At 33.6% G+C, this 15665-nt stretch overlaps 1 protein-coding gene across 1 annotated transcript in view; it reads left to right on the forward strand.

Annotated features, from left to right (window-relative positions):
• Window positions 1–910: 910 nt before the first annotated feature.
• LOC142326427 (MTOR-associated protein MEAK7) overlaps window positions 911–15665 on the forward strand; it is a 104070-nt gene continuing 89315 nt past the window's right edge. Inside the window, exon 1 of the mRNA XM_075368923.1 lies at window positions 911–1153. Within this exon, the coding sequence (XP_075225038.1) occupies window positions 1016–1153 (138 nt within the window). The 5' untranslated portion in view covers window positions 911–1015. The remainder of the gene's footprint in view (window positions 1154–15665) is intronic.

Raw genomic sequence — 15665 nt, forward strand, 5'->3', positions numbered from 1 at the left:
ATTTCACTGTTTCAACAAATCCGATTCAATTTGGTATTAAAATGTAAGAGTTTTGTGTATTATCTATTTCGTTTCTACAATGTCTAGTTTAGTGTCTGTTTAATTTTATATTATTAAGACATTTCTGACAATATGTTACTTTATGAATTATTTAGAAAATTTTAACTACTCATTTAAAATTACTGGGAAATTGGGTTTCCAGAACATCTTTTCGTAACTAATTATATGAATACTCTTTTAGATGACGTGTATGTTAGGTTGTTTTAATTTATAATTTGTTTTCAAGTTTCTCCATGACGTTCCACGAATATTATTTTGTGAACGTGTTTTTTGATTATGAGTAACATCTCCCACAACAGATGCTTATCTTTCAATAAAAAAAAAACTGTCAGCAGCCACTTCAGCTAAAACGACTGTGCAACGTCAGTAGTACTGGATACAGACGGACTAATGATGTATGAATAATGATATCATTCAATCAATCTGCTGTTTACAAAGTTATTAGTTAACTGCAACAATCTACAATAAGTCAAGAAAAGCCTGTTAAAAAACACAGTAAAAAGTAATATAGTTCGTTTTAAAAATTGTTCCATTGCTAATCCAGCCATTCAGAAGAGGTCATAATCCCCTCAAGAAGTTTATTTAATTAAAAAAAAATAACTATAATTGGTTGCTTGGCTTAAAAAAGTGATAGTTAATTCCACATTTAACAAAAATATACATTTAATTATTAGACAAATAAATTCTACATTAGGTCATTTTGTTTCTCTTTTTTTATTTCTTTGTTAAGAAATTGTTTCCTACTAATTTTATCTCTCGAAATGTATAATACGTCTGTGTAATTGTACCAGTACGTGAAGCATTTTTAATTTTATTATGTTGGTACTACTAAATCGTCTTGTGACTGTCTACGTTCTTATTTTGATATAGTGCGCCTGGCAGTTGCGCGGTATTGGATTGCTGGTTTTGATATGTGTTTTTATTAGCTAAGTTTTAAAGGTTGTTAACGGGTTTAATGGGCAATAATAATTCAAAGAAAAAACGTACGCGAAAGTGTAGGTTATCTGTCTGTGAAATCACACGAATTTCTGATGCTTTAGATGGTTCTTGTAGTGTCGATGTTTCTAAAGGTGTTAATATAGATGTTATCCAGGTTAGTATTATAAATCCAAATTTTTTTTAGTGGTTTGTGTTTTTGGATTAAGTTCGTAGTGTCATTCCACATTTAAATAAATCTTTGCTGTAGTAATTAAAACGCTCGTTTGCTATTGATTTCAAGGTTATGTGTGCCCTTGACATTATTTATTTATTAATACCAAAGTGCGAACTCTAGTTAACGTTTATGCATTAAATGTTAATGTATTTGATGAATATTTAAAACGGTCTGTGAGTAATATTGTCACTTACTATTAGGATCGATAATTCCCTATTGTTATTCTTTGATTTCTTTTCTTTTTTTTTGTTTTTAATAATGGCAAATAATTTGTGCCATTTTTTTTTTAGATTTTTATTTAATTATGAAAATTTTAATTTAATTTCCTCCCGAAGTTAGTAAACATTTAAAACAGATATAGTTATTCTTTAAAGATAGACTAGATTCAGTGATGTTTCACAACTTTTCTATAGGAACTGGTTTATTTAAGCTTTTGGTACAAAAACCTTTCTACTCAAAATGAAACTGTGATTATAGCTGTTGGCAGTGTACTCTTGCTTACCTTCCTTTATTTCCCAACTTTATTTTGAGATATTTCAAGCACTGTGGAATCAGCATATTGTAGTAATTTTTTTTGTACTAGTATGTTTTCCCCAGCACCCAATATAAGTATGTTTTCTGGTGTTAAATTTTGCCCATAGATTTGTTTTATATATTTTTACTCACTGAATTACCTCATCGATACAACTGTGGCTGAGCTGAAGTTCTATATATGCATAAGCATGTATTGTGCTTTGCAGTATTTAGTTGTAGGCTACTTGCTGTGTTACTAGAGTTACCCTATGATCATGATGTGGTTTTGGCTTAGATGCTTTGCAGAAGCATCTTATATTGTTTGGCTCTGAATTCATTTCATAAACTGAGCCCACCCTCCAACCTGCGGTATTGTATTGCATTCGTACTATGGTATAATACAAATTATATTGTGCAGTAATTTATCCCCTTCATGTCATTTAACAGTTACATGTTGTAATAGTTTGCTAATTACAAATTACTTGCAAATACAATATTTAAAGCTCTTTGTTAAGCGAGGAACAACTCAAGAATTTCATTCTTGGGTATTACCATTTAATGGTGGTAAAAGGTACAGTTTTACAGCCTATATTGTTTTTAAGCTCCCATTACAAGTATGTAGCTGTTTTATCATATTCTTATTGATGTCCAACATATTTATTGAACCTGGTTTTATTTTACCACCTTTATTAATGTGCTTGCCAAATGGTCAGTAATTTCTACTCCAAATATCATTTTTAACTTTCAAACAACCTGTGAAAATCAGGCTGCAACATTACCCTTCTCTCTTTTTTCTGTTTAGCCTCCAGAACCACGTTAAGGTATTACTTAATGGTATGAATAAGGATGATGTGTATGAATGTAAACATAATGTAGTCTTGCACAGTCTCAAGTCAGTTGTTCCTGAGATGTGAGATGTGTGGTTAATTGAAACCCAACCGCTAAAGAACACTGGTATCCATGATCTAGTATTCAAATCCATATAGAAGTAACTGCCTTTACTGAGATTTGAATTGTAGAACTCTACACCTCAAAATCAGCCGATTTGCAATGACAAGTTAACCACTAGACCAGCCCAGTGGGCTAACATTAACCTTCTGATATTACTTTTTCAATTTGTAAATAAGCTTTTATTCATTGTAATGGCATTATAACTTGCAATTTTTTAGTTACTCATATGTGACAATGCAAAAGTATGTTCTTCGTACGTATACAATGCCAGGCGACCACCATATTTTTACTTATGTTCATTTCTCTGTAGCAAAACTTGTTAGAGGTGAGTTCTTTTAATTAACAATAAACGAAGTGATGGTAGAGGTGAGTTCTTTTAATTAACAATAAATGAAATGAACTAAACTTTTAGTTACAACTTTCATACTTAATAGGCAAGGTAATAGTTAGAAGGCGTGACCGTTGTGGCCTGTTACTCTCTCTAAACTATTTTTATTATTCATTTTGGTACTTGTTGGTTATTTAGATACTACGTTATTTGTTTTGCATTGTGATTTTATCTGCATTATATATTTTTATTCATATATTATCTTAGATAATTATTATTTCATTAGAAATAAGCATTTCCAATTTTATTGTACATTAGTTTCCTGGCATTTAATATTTATGGTTAATTATGAGGTTACTGAGCGAAACTAGCGTTAGGTTATGTTGATATCATACGAAGTTCAGTACATGTTAACTAACCTTAACCTAAACCTAAAATCTTATCCTCTTTATCATTATCTTATTTCATTTAAGTTTACAAGTCAATTTTATAGCATTTAATAATTTAAATAATTATGGATATCAGTAAATGTTGAAAATTTGTAGTGGCACTTATACATGACAAACAGTGTGGCATCCAGTAATAAACAAGTACTTTTTTTACAGTTGTACCTATTGCACTTTCTCGTAAATGCTACACCTGTCTTTTCTTTTTCCTGTTTAACCTCCGGTAATTACCATTCAGATAATACTTAGAAGGATGAATGAGGTTGATATGTATGAGTGTAAATGAAGTGTAGTCTTGTACAGTCTCAGTTTGACCATTCCTGAGATGTGTGATTAATTAAAACCCAACCATCAAAGAACACTGGTATCCATGATCTAGTATTCAAATCCGTATAGAAACAACTGACTTTACTACGACTTGAACATTGGAACTCTTGACTTCCAAATCAGATGAATTGGGAAGATGCATTCACCACTAGACCAACCCGATGGGTTGTAAACGCCACACCGAAATATCATTTTATTACATAATGGTTCTAGCATTTATAATCAATGAGTAACACACTACATTCCTATAAAAAAATAAAAATTTTTATAAAACAGCTTCCTCAGGTGTCAGCACTGCATCTAGTGCCATTGTTCCACTTATTAATGCAAATAAACTTGTTGACGCTAGAAAATTCGAACAAGAAGGGATTTACGATTAAAAAACTGGAAGCAAAAGCACACATAAATTGAAAGATTAAATATATCATTTCTATACTTTCATATGCTTTACTTTCTATTACTTTAATACAATTTTTTTTTTAAAGGAGAAAGAAAGAAAATAGTACTAGTGATAATTACATCTGTCATTTCTACTGATGTAGGCAAGATTATGGAAATAAAAGTGGTTTTAAGCCTCATTCTTGATCAGGGTGAATGCAAATTCCAAATTTTTGCTAAGATTTAAATTCTATAATTTAAATGTAAGGCTCATACCTCTCCATCATATCAGTTGCAAGAATCGAATGGTTTAAGTTGACTTGAACTAGCTTCGTTGTAATGCTGTTTTCTGTCTGGTCCTCCCCCGGCTTCTGCTTACAGCATCACTACCCGCCCCCTTAGGGCATGCTACGCTCCCTGTGCGGTGCCCCTCGTCATCGTAGATCAGATACCTAGGAGGCCTAGAACAGTCGGCCGCCTGATGACCCTCCCCTCCGCTCTTAAAACAAGCACTGCACCTGTCAGCACCTCTACAATTTCTAGCTGTGTGTCCCACTTGAAAACACCTAAAAAATTTCAGAGGGACATCCACTATATCGACCCTACAAGACACCATGCCAATTTTAACCCTTCCTCTTTGGGCTGTCACCGTAGCCATAGAAGCTGGGAGTCAACATGTCGCCACTCTGGTTTCTCCGTAGTCAGATCTTGCCGTCAATTGCGTTTCGGACGGCAAGGCCTATTTCACTACTTCTCTGTGTCCCCTTCCAGGTTTCTTTCACATAGGGTCACCATCCTTAAATCTGCCAACCATAGTTATATTTCCAGAGTGATGAATTATTTCTGTTCTCACAATTAGGACAAGCTGCTTTGTCAACCTTAACAGGTAGAATTGTAGTCTGCAGTTCTTCTATAGAATGGTAAGCTCAAGAAGTAATTTTCATTTTTAGTAGTTTACTTAATACTTTAGGTTGCTGTCTTTTCTTTCCCATTCTGCAGCAACTAATGAATCATTTTAGCTGGAAGCAGTGTAGGCTTTAAAGGATCAAACCATAGTATTCTGATTAGCTTTCAAGGCCCAGTTAGGGTGTTTGAAATGAAGCTCGTCTTTTTAGAGGTGGAGGAACCTCATTTACAGGTCCATAAGCAGTGTCGGGCTCGCTAACAGCTTCCGTCATTTATAACCAAGGGCGTATGTATACCTGCGCACTACCGACTAAACTTCGACCCCTGGCTTCCACCTTTCCTGGAAATGCTTATAAAAACATTTCATCAGAAGAAAGTGGAATCGCCCGCACACACAGTCATAACAAACCAACAAATGTCACACACCTCACAAACAACACCATTGGAAGCAACACATACAGCACGTCAAATACAAACACCGACAGAAACATCGCACAAGAACTCTGCAGAAAACAGGACAAAGCTTCTAACATCCACAACACCCACGCGATACACACCCACACAGCAGTCAAGACGGAAATCTCAAATAGTCACACCACTTACCAGTGGTCACCATCAGACGCACGAGCAGAGTGTCCCCGGCCTCATGGCACCCAGGCGAGCTTCCACACATGCGGGTGACCCCTAGGCACTCAACCGCGCCCTCCGGCGCCATTCTTCTCTGATATCCTCACATTAATGCAGCTTCCTCATGACCGTCTTGACGAATCTTTCTACAGTCTTCCGCGGTGCCTCACCTTGTAATAAGGTTTCGTAGAGTATCTTCAGGGCAAAACATGTGCTCACGTCTCAGGATGCCGAACTACGCTCTACGGCGAATCGCGAGCACAGAAAGAATACATGTTGGGAGTCTCTTCCACTCGCACTCCGGAGAATTTTCAGATAGGTCGAGCCCGAATCTATACAAATAAGACCTGAATTCCCCATGACCCGCCAAGAATTGTGTTCTCAAAACTCAGCGTGCCATGGGTCCTCTGGCACCACCCCCTGATGTCCCCAATAAGGCGGTGGGTTCACCTACTCTTCGTGCCCGGTCCCACCGCTCCTGCCATGCTTGTGCGATTTATTTTTCTAGTTCTTCAGCAGAGCGCTTTCTTTATTCTAATGGGAGTGTTCTCAATCCTATAAATTTTAACTTTGACTTACCATATACAATAAAAAATCAAGAAATCCTATTGTCTTTCAGCAAATGTTTTACCAATTTCTCTCCAAGTCAAACCCAGACGCAGTAGTATACACAGGTGGGTTAAAACAAAATGACACCGTGGGATACCCTTTTTTTGCTAATGACAACAAAAGCAAATGGTATAGCAAATCCTCATTCCCAAAGGTATGAGGACCATCCACAATATATAGCACGTATAAGTAGGTGTTCGTATCCAGTGTTATCTACACCTTGTTAATTTTCACATACTTTCTGTTTTACAAACTCTTCCCTATTCATATCCTCCATGGAGAATCAGCACTATAAATTTTAATTTTGGCCTTACCATAAACAATAAAAAATCAACAGCTTTGTTTGTCTTTCAGCAAATATTTTACCAATTTCTCTCCAAGACAAACCCAGATGTAGTAGTATACACAGATGGATCAAAGCAGAATAATACAATTGGATGTGCATTTGTTATTAATGACAGAATCTTTATATTTCGCCTACCTAGTATTACAAGTTTCTTCATTGCTGAACTATGCGTCATCAATAAGGCTTTGAATATCATTAACCCAAAGTATCATAATTTCCTTATTTGTAGCGACTCGTGTAGTGAACTCCAAGCTTTAGAAGATTTGTACTGTGTACATCATATTTCCCAACACGGCTTGGAAGGGGGGGGGGGGGGTTTGCGAACGTCACCAGGCGGGTGTCTTCCCCTACGGGGTTGGGATGTGTGCATCATATTTTGATGACAGACTTCGATTCAAGGAGCACCTTCAGTGGAAGGTAATTGATGCCTTCTTTGGTGTTCGTAGAGTCATCCATCCCGATTGGGGTTGAATTACCGTACTGTACGCATTCTTTACAAAGGTGCCTGTGAGGCCATAATGTTGTACGCTGCGATCGTTTGGGTTCATCGTTTGTAATTCCAATGCTATAGGGACATGTTATTACGAGCCCAGCGTCTTCTGCTGATAGCTGTTGTCGGAGTTACAGAACTGTTCGAGAGAGGCAGTCTCTGTAATTGCCGTCATAAAAGCAATCGACACTCTAGCTACTGAACGTAGCGAGCGATATATTTCCCAGAAGCCTTCTTACTTCTGGGCGTTTGCGAGAAATAGAAGACCAAGGATTTGACTCTTGGCAGGTTAGGTGGAACGATTCTTCTACTAGTCGATACACGCACGGTATATTTCCAAATTTTAGGCAGTTGTGAGCAATTAGCTGGGTTTCTCCCAATCGGTACTCAACACAATTCCTCTCAGGATATGGTGCGTTTAGAGATAGTTTGGCTAGATTTGGTTTGGTTGAATCGGGCTTGTGCCCCGACTGTAGAGTCGGCGACACTATCGACCACGTGCTCTGTGTCTGTCCCGGGCACGAAGCTGAACGTACCAGAGTTGTCGGGGAACTAGAGAGAGTAAATTCCTTTCTTGATCTGCGAGTCAATTGAAAGACTCGCAGAGATTGGACTATTGCGGCTGGCTTCCTTCGTTTCCTCGCGCTTAGCAGGATTACTGAGGTAGTATAAGTAGAATAGAACCCCAGAGTGACTAGGGACCGCCTGGACAGCAGATTTGCTGGAGGTAGGCTTATTGGCATCGAGCCGCGGTTAGGTAGAATTTGTGGTGATTATTTTTGACTGTGTAGCTGTTGGCGAAACGGCGACTACACTGCCGAGGGCATGGGTTACCATGCAGCCGTGAGGTGGAGCGCCGTTTTAACGAGGGCAATTTTAAATGAACATACGACACTATCGGCAGGATGACTATCTGCACTGCCGAGGGCATGGATCCCATGCAGCCGTGAGGTGTAGCGGCATCTCGACGATGGTTGAAAGAAAGTAAATGTCACGCAGAACTCTGCAATGGAGCTGAGTGGGAGTAGGAGGTCTGTCCGCCTCTCCCTAGTGGCCCAGACCGGAGTCCTTAACTTAACCTAAGTTTGGGGTATGAACTAAAATGAGTTCACTAAGGAAGCTAGGAGTCACTCCGTTGTTGCGAGCAACATTGCTGGTGGTATGTTGTATTTTCTATTGCCTCGATCAAAGCGACATTTACAAATTGGCTCTGTAAAATGTAGAACTAGACGCGGGGTTCACACTTCCGCGAACTCGGTTAGCTAGTTTCGAGGGCAACGATGTAGGACATTTAAGATGTCCATATGAGACCTGCAGCGAAGGCAAAATCTGAGTTAAAAAAATCATCGATGTAAATGTCTACCGAGGCATTTACATCGGTGGCATCCCAACCGAGGCCTGGCTTATTACTGTGAGGTGTTAATCAGTTGATGGTCTATAAGACGACTCCCGTTAAAGCCCATCATGGCAAGTAACTATACGTGGTAGAGTTAGGTGTCTGATGTGTTCTACGAAAGCAATTCTATGAAGACTAGGGCTTAATTTACTGATGTGAATGTCTTTCGAGGCATTTGCATCATGGGGTCTCATCGAGGATGACTGTGGAATGTGATCAGTTCGAGGGCAAGAAGATGTCCTCCGATTAAGCCAGTAATGACTATGAACGGAGGCGGTGGATTGGCAACCTGACATGTCACAAGGCGACTGTTCTTCTCCCTCGAAGGAGGAATTGACATGTGTACATCATACCTAATGAGGCCTGGCTCTTAATACTTTGAGATGTAAAAAGTTAGAGTCAAAAGACGACCTCCGGTAAAGCCCATCAAAGCTAGGAACGGAGGGGATGGTGTGGCGACCGGATCGCCACAATGCGGTTGTCTTACTCTACGGGGGTTCATATTATCACCGAAATTTATATTAAAATCGCTCAGTTGAACCGTCGCAACACAAGTGAGTTTCTTCTGGATCCCTAGCCACGTGGGAATTCCGGGTAATGAACGAGCGAATCCGTTGCTAAAGACGCATGTAGTCAACCGCGTTTCACTACTTTTGTTACTGCTGCCGATTTCATTAATTCTGTAAAATTACAAGAATTACAGTTTGATTATGTTACTCTTCTTGTAGAAAAATTCGACGAGAGGGAGTGGTTCTCTGCCGATTGCGGTTAGGACATACCGGAGCTACCCACAGGTATGTCATCAGTTAACGCACCCCTCTGTATACAATGTAAATGCTGCTTGACTGTGTGCCATATCCTTGTGGATTGCATATGTTATGCAGTCTTACGTCGTAAATTTAAATTGCCAAGGAACATCGCCGAATCTTGGGCAACGGTAAGGAGGTTTTAAACCGGGTGTTATTTCTACGGAGTATCAATATTCTTCATAAAATTTAATATTGTTTTACCACGTGAAAACAAGAATCAATTTTTGATTTCATTTTTTTTTATCATTGTCGTATATTTTATTCTGTTGATTACGTTTTTTTATTATTATTTTAGTTTTAATGTTATTATTATAATTTTAACCTTAGCTTTAGCATTTTTGTTAACCTAGAAGCACTGAAATATAGAAATACAGTATAATAATGTAGAAATACAGAAGCACTGAAATATAGTATTTCTATATTTCAGTGCCTAGAAGGGGCCCTTCTACACTCCTCTCGAACTTCGTTAAATTTTATTTATGTCTATTTAAATTTTATGTTTGGCGACTGTTATATTAGTTTTAAGTGATAGTTTGGTTGTGATGTTAGTTGTTAAATTTTTGTTTTATTTTAATATCTTTGTTTTTAGTCTAGTTATAGTTTTTTTTTTTTTTTTTTTGTTATATTTGTTCCGGGCAATGATAACGCGAAAGCGGTTTTTCGCCCTCCAAAAAATTGAATTGGCCACTTTACTCCCAATTCAGACAAAATTATTCCGAGTGCACAAGTCACTTGAAAAAGCTGTTTAAATCCTCTTAATTACTCAAAAGAAATTGAGGAGGATAATGAAGTCATCATGTAGGGATAAAAATCCATTATTTAAAATAAGGGTTCGTTTGTTTGTTACACCCGCAGAAATCAACCTTTGTTAAAAAAAAAAAGTCTTATAATCCCCTTAATGAGTTAAGTTAGTGTGTACTGCACGATTCACGTATGTTACCGACGTTTTCTGATCTTCTACTAACGAAAATAATGAAAAACGTTCATATTAACATGCATCCGGAAACGTTCCATTAGCGAGTTACGGCTAGCGAAAGATTTCGTCCTGATTTCTGGGAAAAGAAGTGAAATAAAACCGTATTGTAATTCTAGGAACCCAAACTAGATGGTTTCTTATGGCTTTTGACCCGACGAATTGAATAAATTAGGTTCTAGAACCGTATCTGTAGTTTTCCTAATGTCAGACGTAAAACAGAAAAATTTGTTTCTTAAACACATTTTTTAGCCGCAGACTACCATTATTCTGCTATTTATAAAACATTATATTTATAAAATTAATTCTTCTTACTGCATTTGTTTTTCTCTCCGTTTTTAGTTATTTTGCAGAAATCTCTGCTTCAGAATCTTTTATTTTTAATTTAAAACTTGAAATTTTACCTTAACTCGCTATAATTTTAAATTTAAATTATGTTTCTAATTAAATTCTTTAAAAAACATGTATCGAAGACATATCTATAAAAGCTACAAATAGATCTCTATGTATTAAATGTAAAGCGGAAAATACATTGAAAAAATTAATTGTATAAAAAAACTAAATTAAATGAATTGAATGCTTCATAAAACACGTTGTATAGGCCGTAGGTTTTTAATAAATAGGCTGTATTGAAAAATTAGCATTTATTTTTCCTTAAGGAATACGATATTTAATGTAAAACAACATAGTTATTTAAAGTTTTATGATATTAATGCACTGTAATGTTTTATTTGCATTTAATTAAATTTCATTTTTGTTTCTTATTTTTATTGCACATATGTTATATTGCTATAAATGCACTTAGCTGTTACTTATTATTGTTGTGTGTATGTGTGCACGCACGCGCACTCCAGCGTGGTGAAATAGCGGGAATTAGTTTCACGTGTGATTTAATTGTTCCAAAAAAGCTTAATTCGATTAAAACTTAATTAATGAAACATTGATAGAATGTATTAAATTTCTATATTATGAGGAATAGAGACCTAATTGAAGAATACCGCTTGTATAGTATTTCCTTGAATCAATTTCTTTAATAGCGTTGCATTTAGAAAACTAAAAATAACTGTCGACATGTCTAATGCATACAGTCCAGCCAAACTATCTTAACGCTGTCTTTATGTGCTTTCAGCTTGTGTTAAAAAAAGAGCATTATGTGATTGTCGGCAGACATTTTTGCGGTTTGTTGTATATTATGTTTCACGTAGAATTACATTAATTAAAATCTGTTATTAGTTATGAAATCCTTGTTAAGATCTGTTTGCTGTAAAAAAATTTACCTACATTAAAACTGTATTATTTTCTTCACGGCTTTAAATCATTCGTTTTATTGTTAACAACAGTATTTAACGGGTTAAACATTACGTTTAGTTTTTCATTTAGATTTATGAAGAAGACTTTACAATAAAAAAAGGGAGGAAATACTCAAGGAAACAGTGCTGATAGAGTTATTTTATTAAACGAAGATCGCTTTTTTCGTAAATGAGCTGTTCGTAGTCAAATAAATAAAACATACTTCACGTTTTAAATACGTCTATTTTTCTATTTTGGATTGTTAACACGATGATTATTTATTTCTTTGTTCAGCCGGTAGAGACTAATAGGAATTCCAATGTTAAAATTAGTTCAAACTTTATATCGGTATTTTTAATTTTCTTTCAAAAATATTATAATTTTGTTTGCGTTACAATTTAACATGTATTTTGCTAATTACGTACTTTTGTATTTTAATATAATTTCATCGCGTAATGAAATGTTTTTAAAGAGCTTGTTTACCTACTATAAAATAAAATCTTGTTTCTTATACTGATAATTAATCTATTGATCATTCTAAACGCTAATCAGTTTTTCTTTCTTACATTGAATGATACGGTCAGTACAACAAAAAAAAAAAATAGATTTTATAATGTACGGGAACAGGATTATTAAAGTTGGCATCGACCATTAACATTTTATCCTTATTTCACACACTTCAATTACCGACTTTGTTCACTGGAGACGTTTCACGTGTTGTGAAACTATCAGGTTGTAAGTTGCAAGCGATGTAGTTTTCCATCTTATTTAGCAGCGGCACGAGTTCGGTTGTAATTTGTTGAAAAAAACCGCCGAATGTCGATTCGAATAAGGTTAATGGTGTACCGTAAATGAACTTCTTTATGTCATATTTTTGATGAGCGAAAATAGCTTGCTTTTCCACTCTACATTACCATTGGTCAACCTCACTACCCCACGCATACTCGATTCCATATGATGTCATGTCGCTTTTTGAAGCATTTAAGCCAATCTATTATTTGATGCTTGAATTCATTTTTCAGTCAATTAACAGGTTACTGATTCATGTATTTGCGTTTCGCTACAGTATTAATTAAAAACATTTAATGAGAAATGTTTGTTTATTGTAATAGTCTATTATTACTTTTTATCTTTAAGGTAGTTACCTTAAAGATAAATATATTATATATATATATATATATATATATATATATATATATATATATATATATATAATATATATATTATGTATATATATATATATATATATATATATATATAATATATATATTATGTATAAATATATATAATATTATATATTATAAATATTTCTTTAAGATATATCTATAAGATAAATTTATATTTCCACGCATTTAGTCGAAATCAGTTTTTTTTATATATGCCTGAAATTAAAGTATATGACGACCAGATCAGTTAAAATAACGAGGCTAAGTAAAAATGCATTTACAAAATTCAAATTCGAAAAAAATATTGAAAAGAAAAAACGACAAAATTTTAACATTTGCATTTGGTGAATCTCGAAAATGTTCTTCGTACATGAATCGAGAGCAATATATTATTTAACTACGTATTAATGATTAAGTAACGTATACTTTAGTTAAAATATCCGCTCTAATTATGTATAGATAAACACGAGAACCCAAAGTATTTTTTTCATATTTTTATTAATTTTTGTTTTCACTATTTTTCTTTCAATTTTTTATCTAGGATTAATTTCATTTTCAATTTTATCACTGCATTCTTGTATTGTATTTATGGTTCTGATTTATTTAATTTATGTATGTATGTATATATATATATATATATGTAATCTTGTCACTAGCTGAAATTTTAGTACTGCAAGACTTGTATCGTATAATTATTTCTTATATCCACTTGGAGATCCACACTTGACCATAATTCAAAAAATGGTTAGTTTATTATTTTACTCGTTGAAAAATAATGAATGGTAACCTCCAATACAGTTATTACAATTGGGGTACCTAGTTCCACAAGATTGTGTAATAATTGTTTATTTTTATATTTTTGTATTGTTTAGTTGTTTGTGTTCTAAGCTTATGTATTAAGAATTTATTACTGTAAATAATTTATTTTTATTTTCATTTGTAATCTGTTTATTTTGTGGAATAAAGATTATTATTATTATTATATTAGCCGAACTGCAACCGAACGTTATTTGATAACTGTCAGGCGCAATAATAATTACAATAGGTTTTATTTGTTTTAATTCTAGCGCAAAATTTTCTTTCATGACGGCATAACTAGATCAGGTGAAAAGCTGAAAGAATCTTACCGTCGATTAATTCTGTACTCGTAGGAAAAAAACGTGATGCACTGTTGTCAGATTGTGGTCGGCAAGGACGGAAAAGAATTATCTCCCATCTTTGTAACATTATTTTCAGTAATTCAGACTGTTTCTCAAATTCCTTTTTACTAAAGTGAACATTTTAAAGGAGTAACAAATCTTTCCGCTGCTGCGTTAGAAAAGTTGTTTCCGTTTCATTATGGGTCTTTTATACATAGTGAAGCGATTAAGACTTCGAATTCTTTCCATTTTAACGGTTTTCCATTTTGGGGTTTTCCAGAAAGATTTTAAATAGTTACTTTTAATTAGATTTTAGGACTATACCGTGATATTTAAGCTTTTATACTGATAACACTAATATTCCTTTCCCCTAATTAGGGTTACAACCTATTTTGAGGTATTTTAATCTTAAAATAAAACTTAGAATATCTTTTTTATTATGGTATGTGAATTAATCTAACATCACAAATTAGAAGCTGTAAATTATTTTAATTTCAAAGCAATACATTAGGAGCTTTTTATTTTCACGCGCTACATTTAATTTAAATGTTATTTTTGCTTTGTTGATAAGGTGTTTCTGCCTACAAACTATCAAAATGAGCATTATAATCAGAGATAAATATATCGTTTGATGTGATATCGTCAAAAGTATATAATGCAAAAAAAAATTGTTTAAATAAATTACTTAATTTAATCTTTAGCTAAACGAATTTAAACTTACAAGTGAAAAAAAAAACTAATGAAAATTGTTTGTGACAGAACTATTTGAAAATAAAAATTAAAAAAAAAAAAATGCTTGCGATAAAGATTTGAATTTTATAATAAAAAATTCTCTAAGTATAATAAAAATAAAAAAAAAACAGTTTTTAGATTAGCATCAATTATTCGATTTATTAATTTGATTAGGTAATTTTGAGATTACGAACAGAAATTTTTACCATCTCTAGAAAATACTCGAGTACTCATAAAATCTGTTGTTAATTTTTCTGATGCGGTTAATTTATAATAATTATTTAACAAAACATCGCTTTAAAAAATAATTAACATATATTCACAAAATATGCATAAAGTAATCCTTTAAAATAGTAAAGTAATTATGAATTATCTAATTTATGCATTAAAAAATAAAAATAAAAAAAGCAGAAAATTCAAGTTTACACTTTCACAATTTTAATGAGGATAATAATAAAAATAATAAAATGGAGTTTCATTAAATTAAAAAGAAATTATCTATTGGTATTTAATAAAATAATACAAGTTTGTAAGTTAGTATAACGTAAAAATTGTGTGAAATCCTATTTTTTCTCTAAATACGATAATTATAATCAAATTTGGTCACTTAAAAAATTATCTTAAAATTAGCGAATTTTTTCCATTTGTTTCTAGTACCTTCTGAAAATGTAAGGGAGAAAATATGAGAACTAAAGTGTTTTCTGTAATTTGGGAAATTACAAAGAATACCAAATAATTTGGGAAAAATACAAAACGTTTTTAAAATGTGTCTAATAAGTTTACTGGATATTAATTAAATTCAATTATGTGAAGTGTAAGTATTAGTAGTAAATTGTATAAAGAGTTAACTAAATTCAGTCGTATTATACAGGATAAAAAAAATATGCTTTTCAAAGAAAAAAGTGTATATGTGAGAATTATTTTTATAGATTGATATAATATACTTTTATTTTAGATGTTACCTGCCTTTACAGGTGTTTAGACAACGGCACCGGTTAGAATAATTGCAAGTAAATCAAGTATCGA

The sequence above is a fragment of the Lycorma delicatula genome, chromosome 1 (assembly GCF_047948215.1).
Source record: "Lycorma delicatula isolate Av1 chromosome 1, ASM4794821v1, whole genome shotgun sequence".
Classification (NCBI taxonomy): Eukaryota; Metazoa; Arthropoda; class Insecta; order Hemiptera; family Fulgoridae; genus Lycorma; species Lycorma delicatula.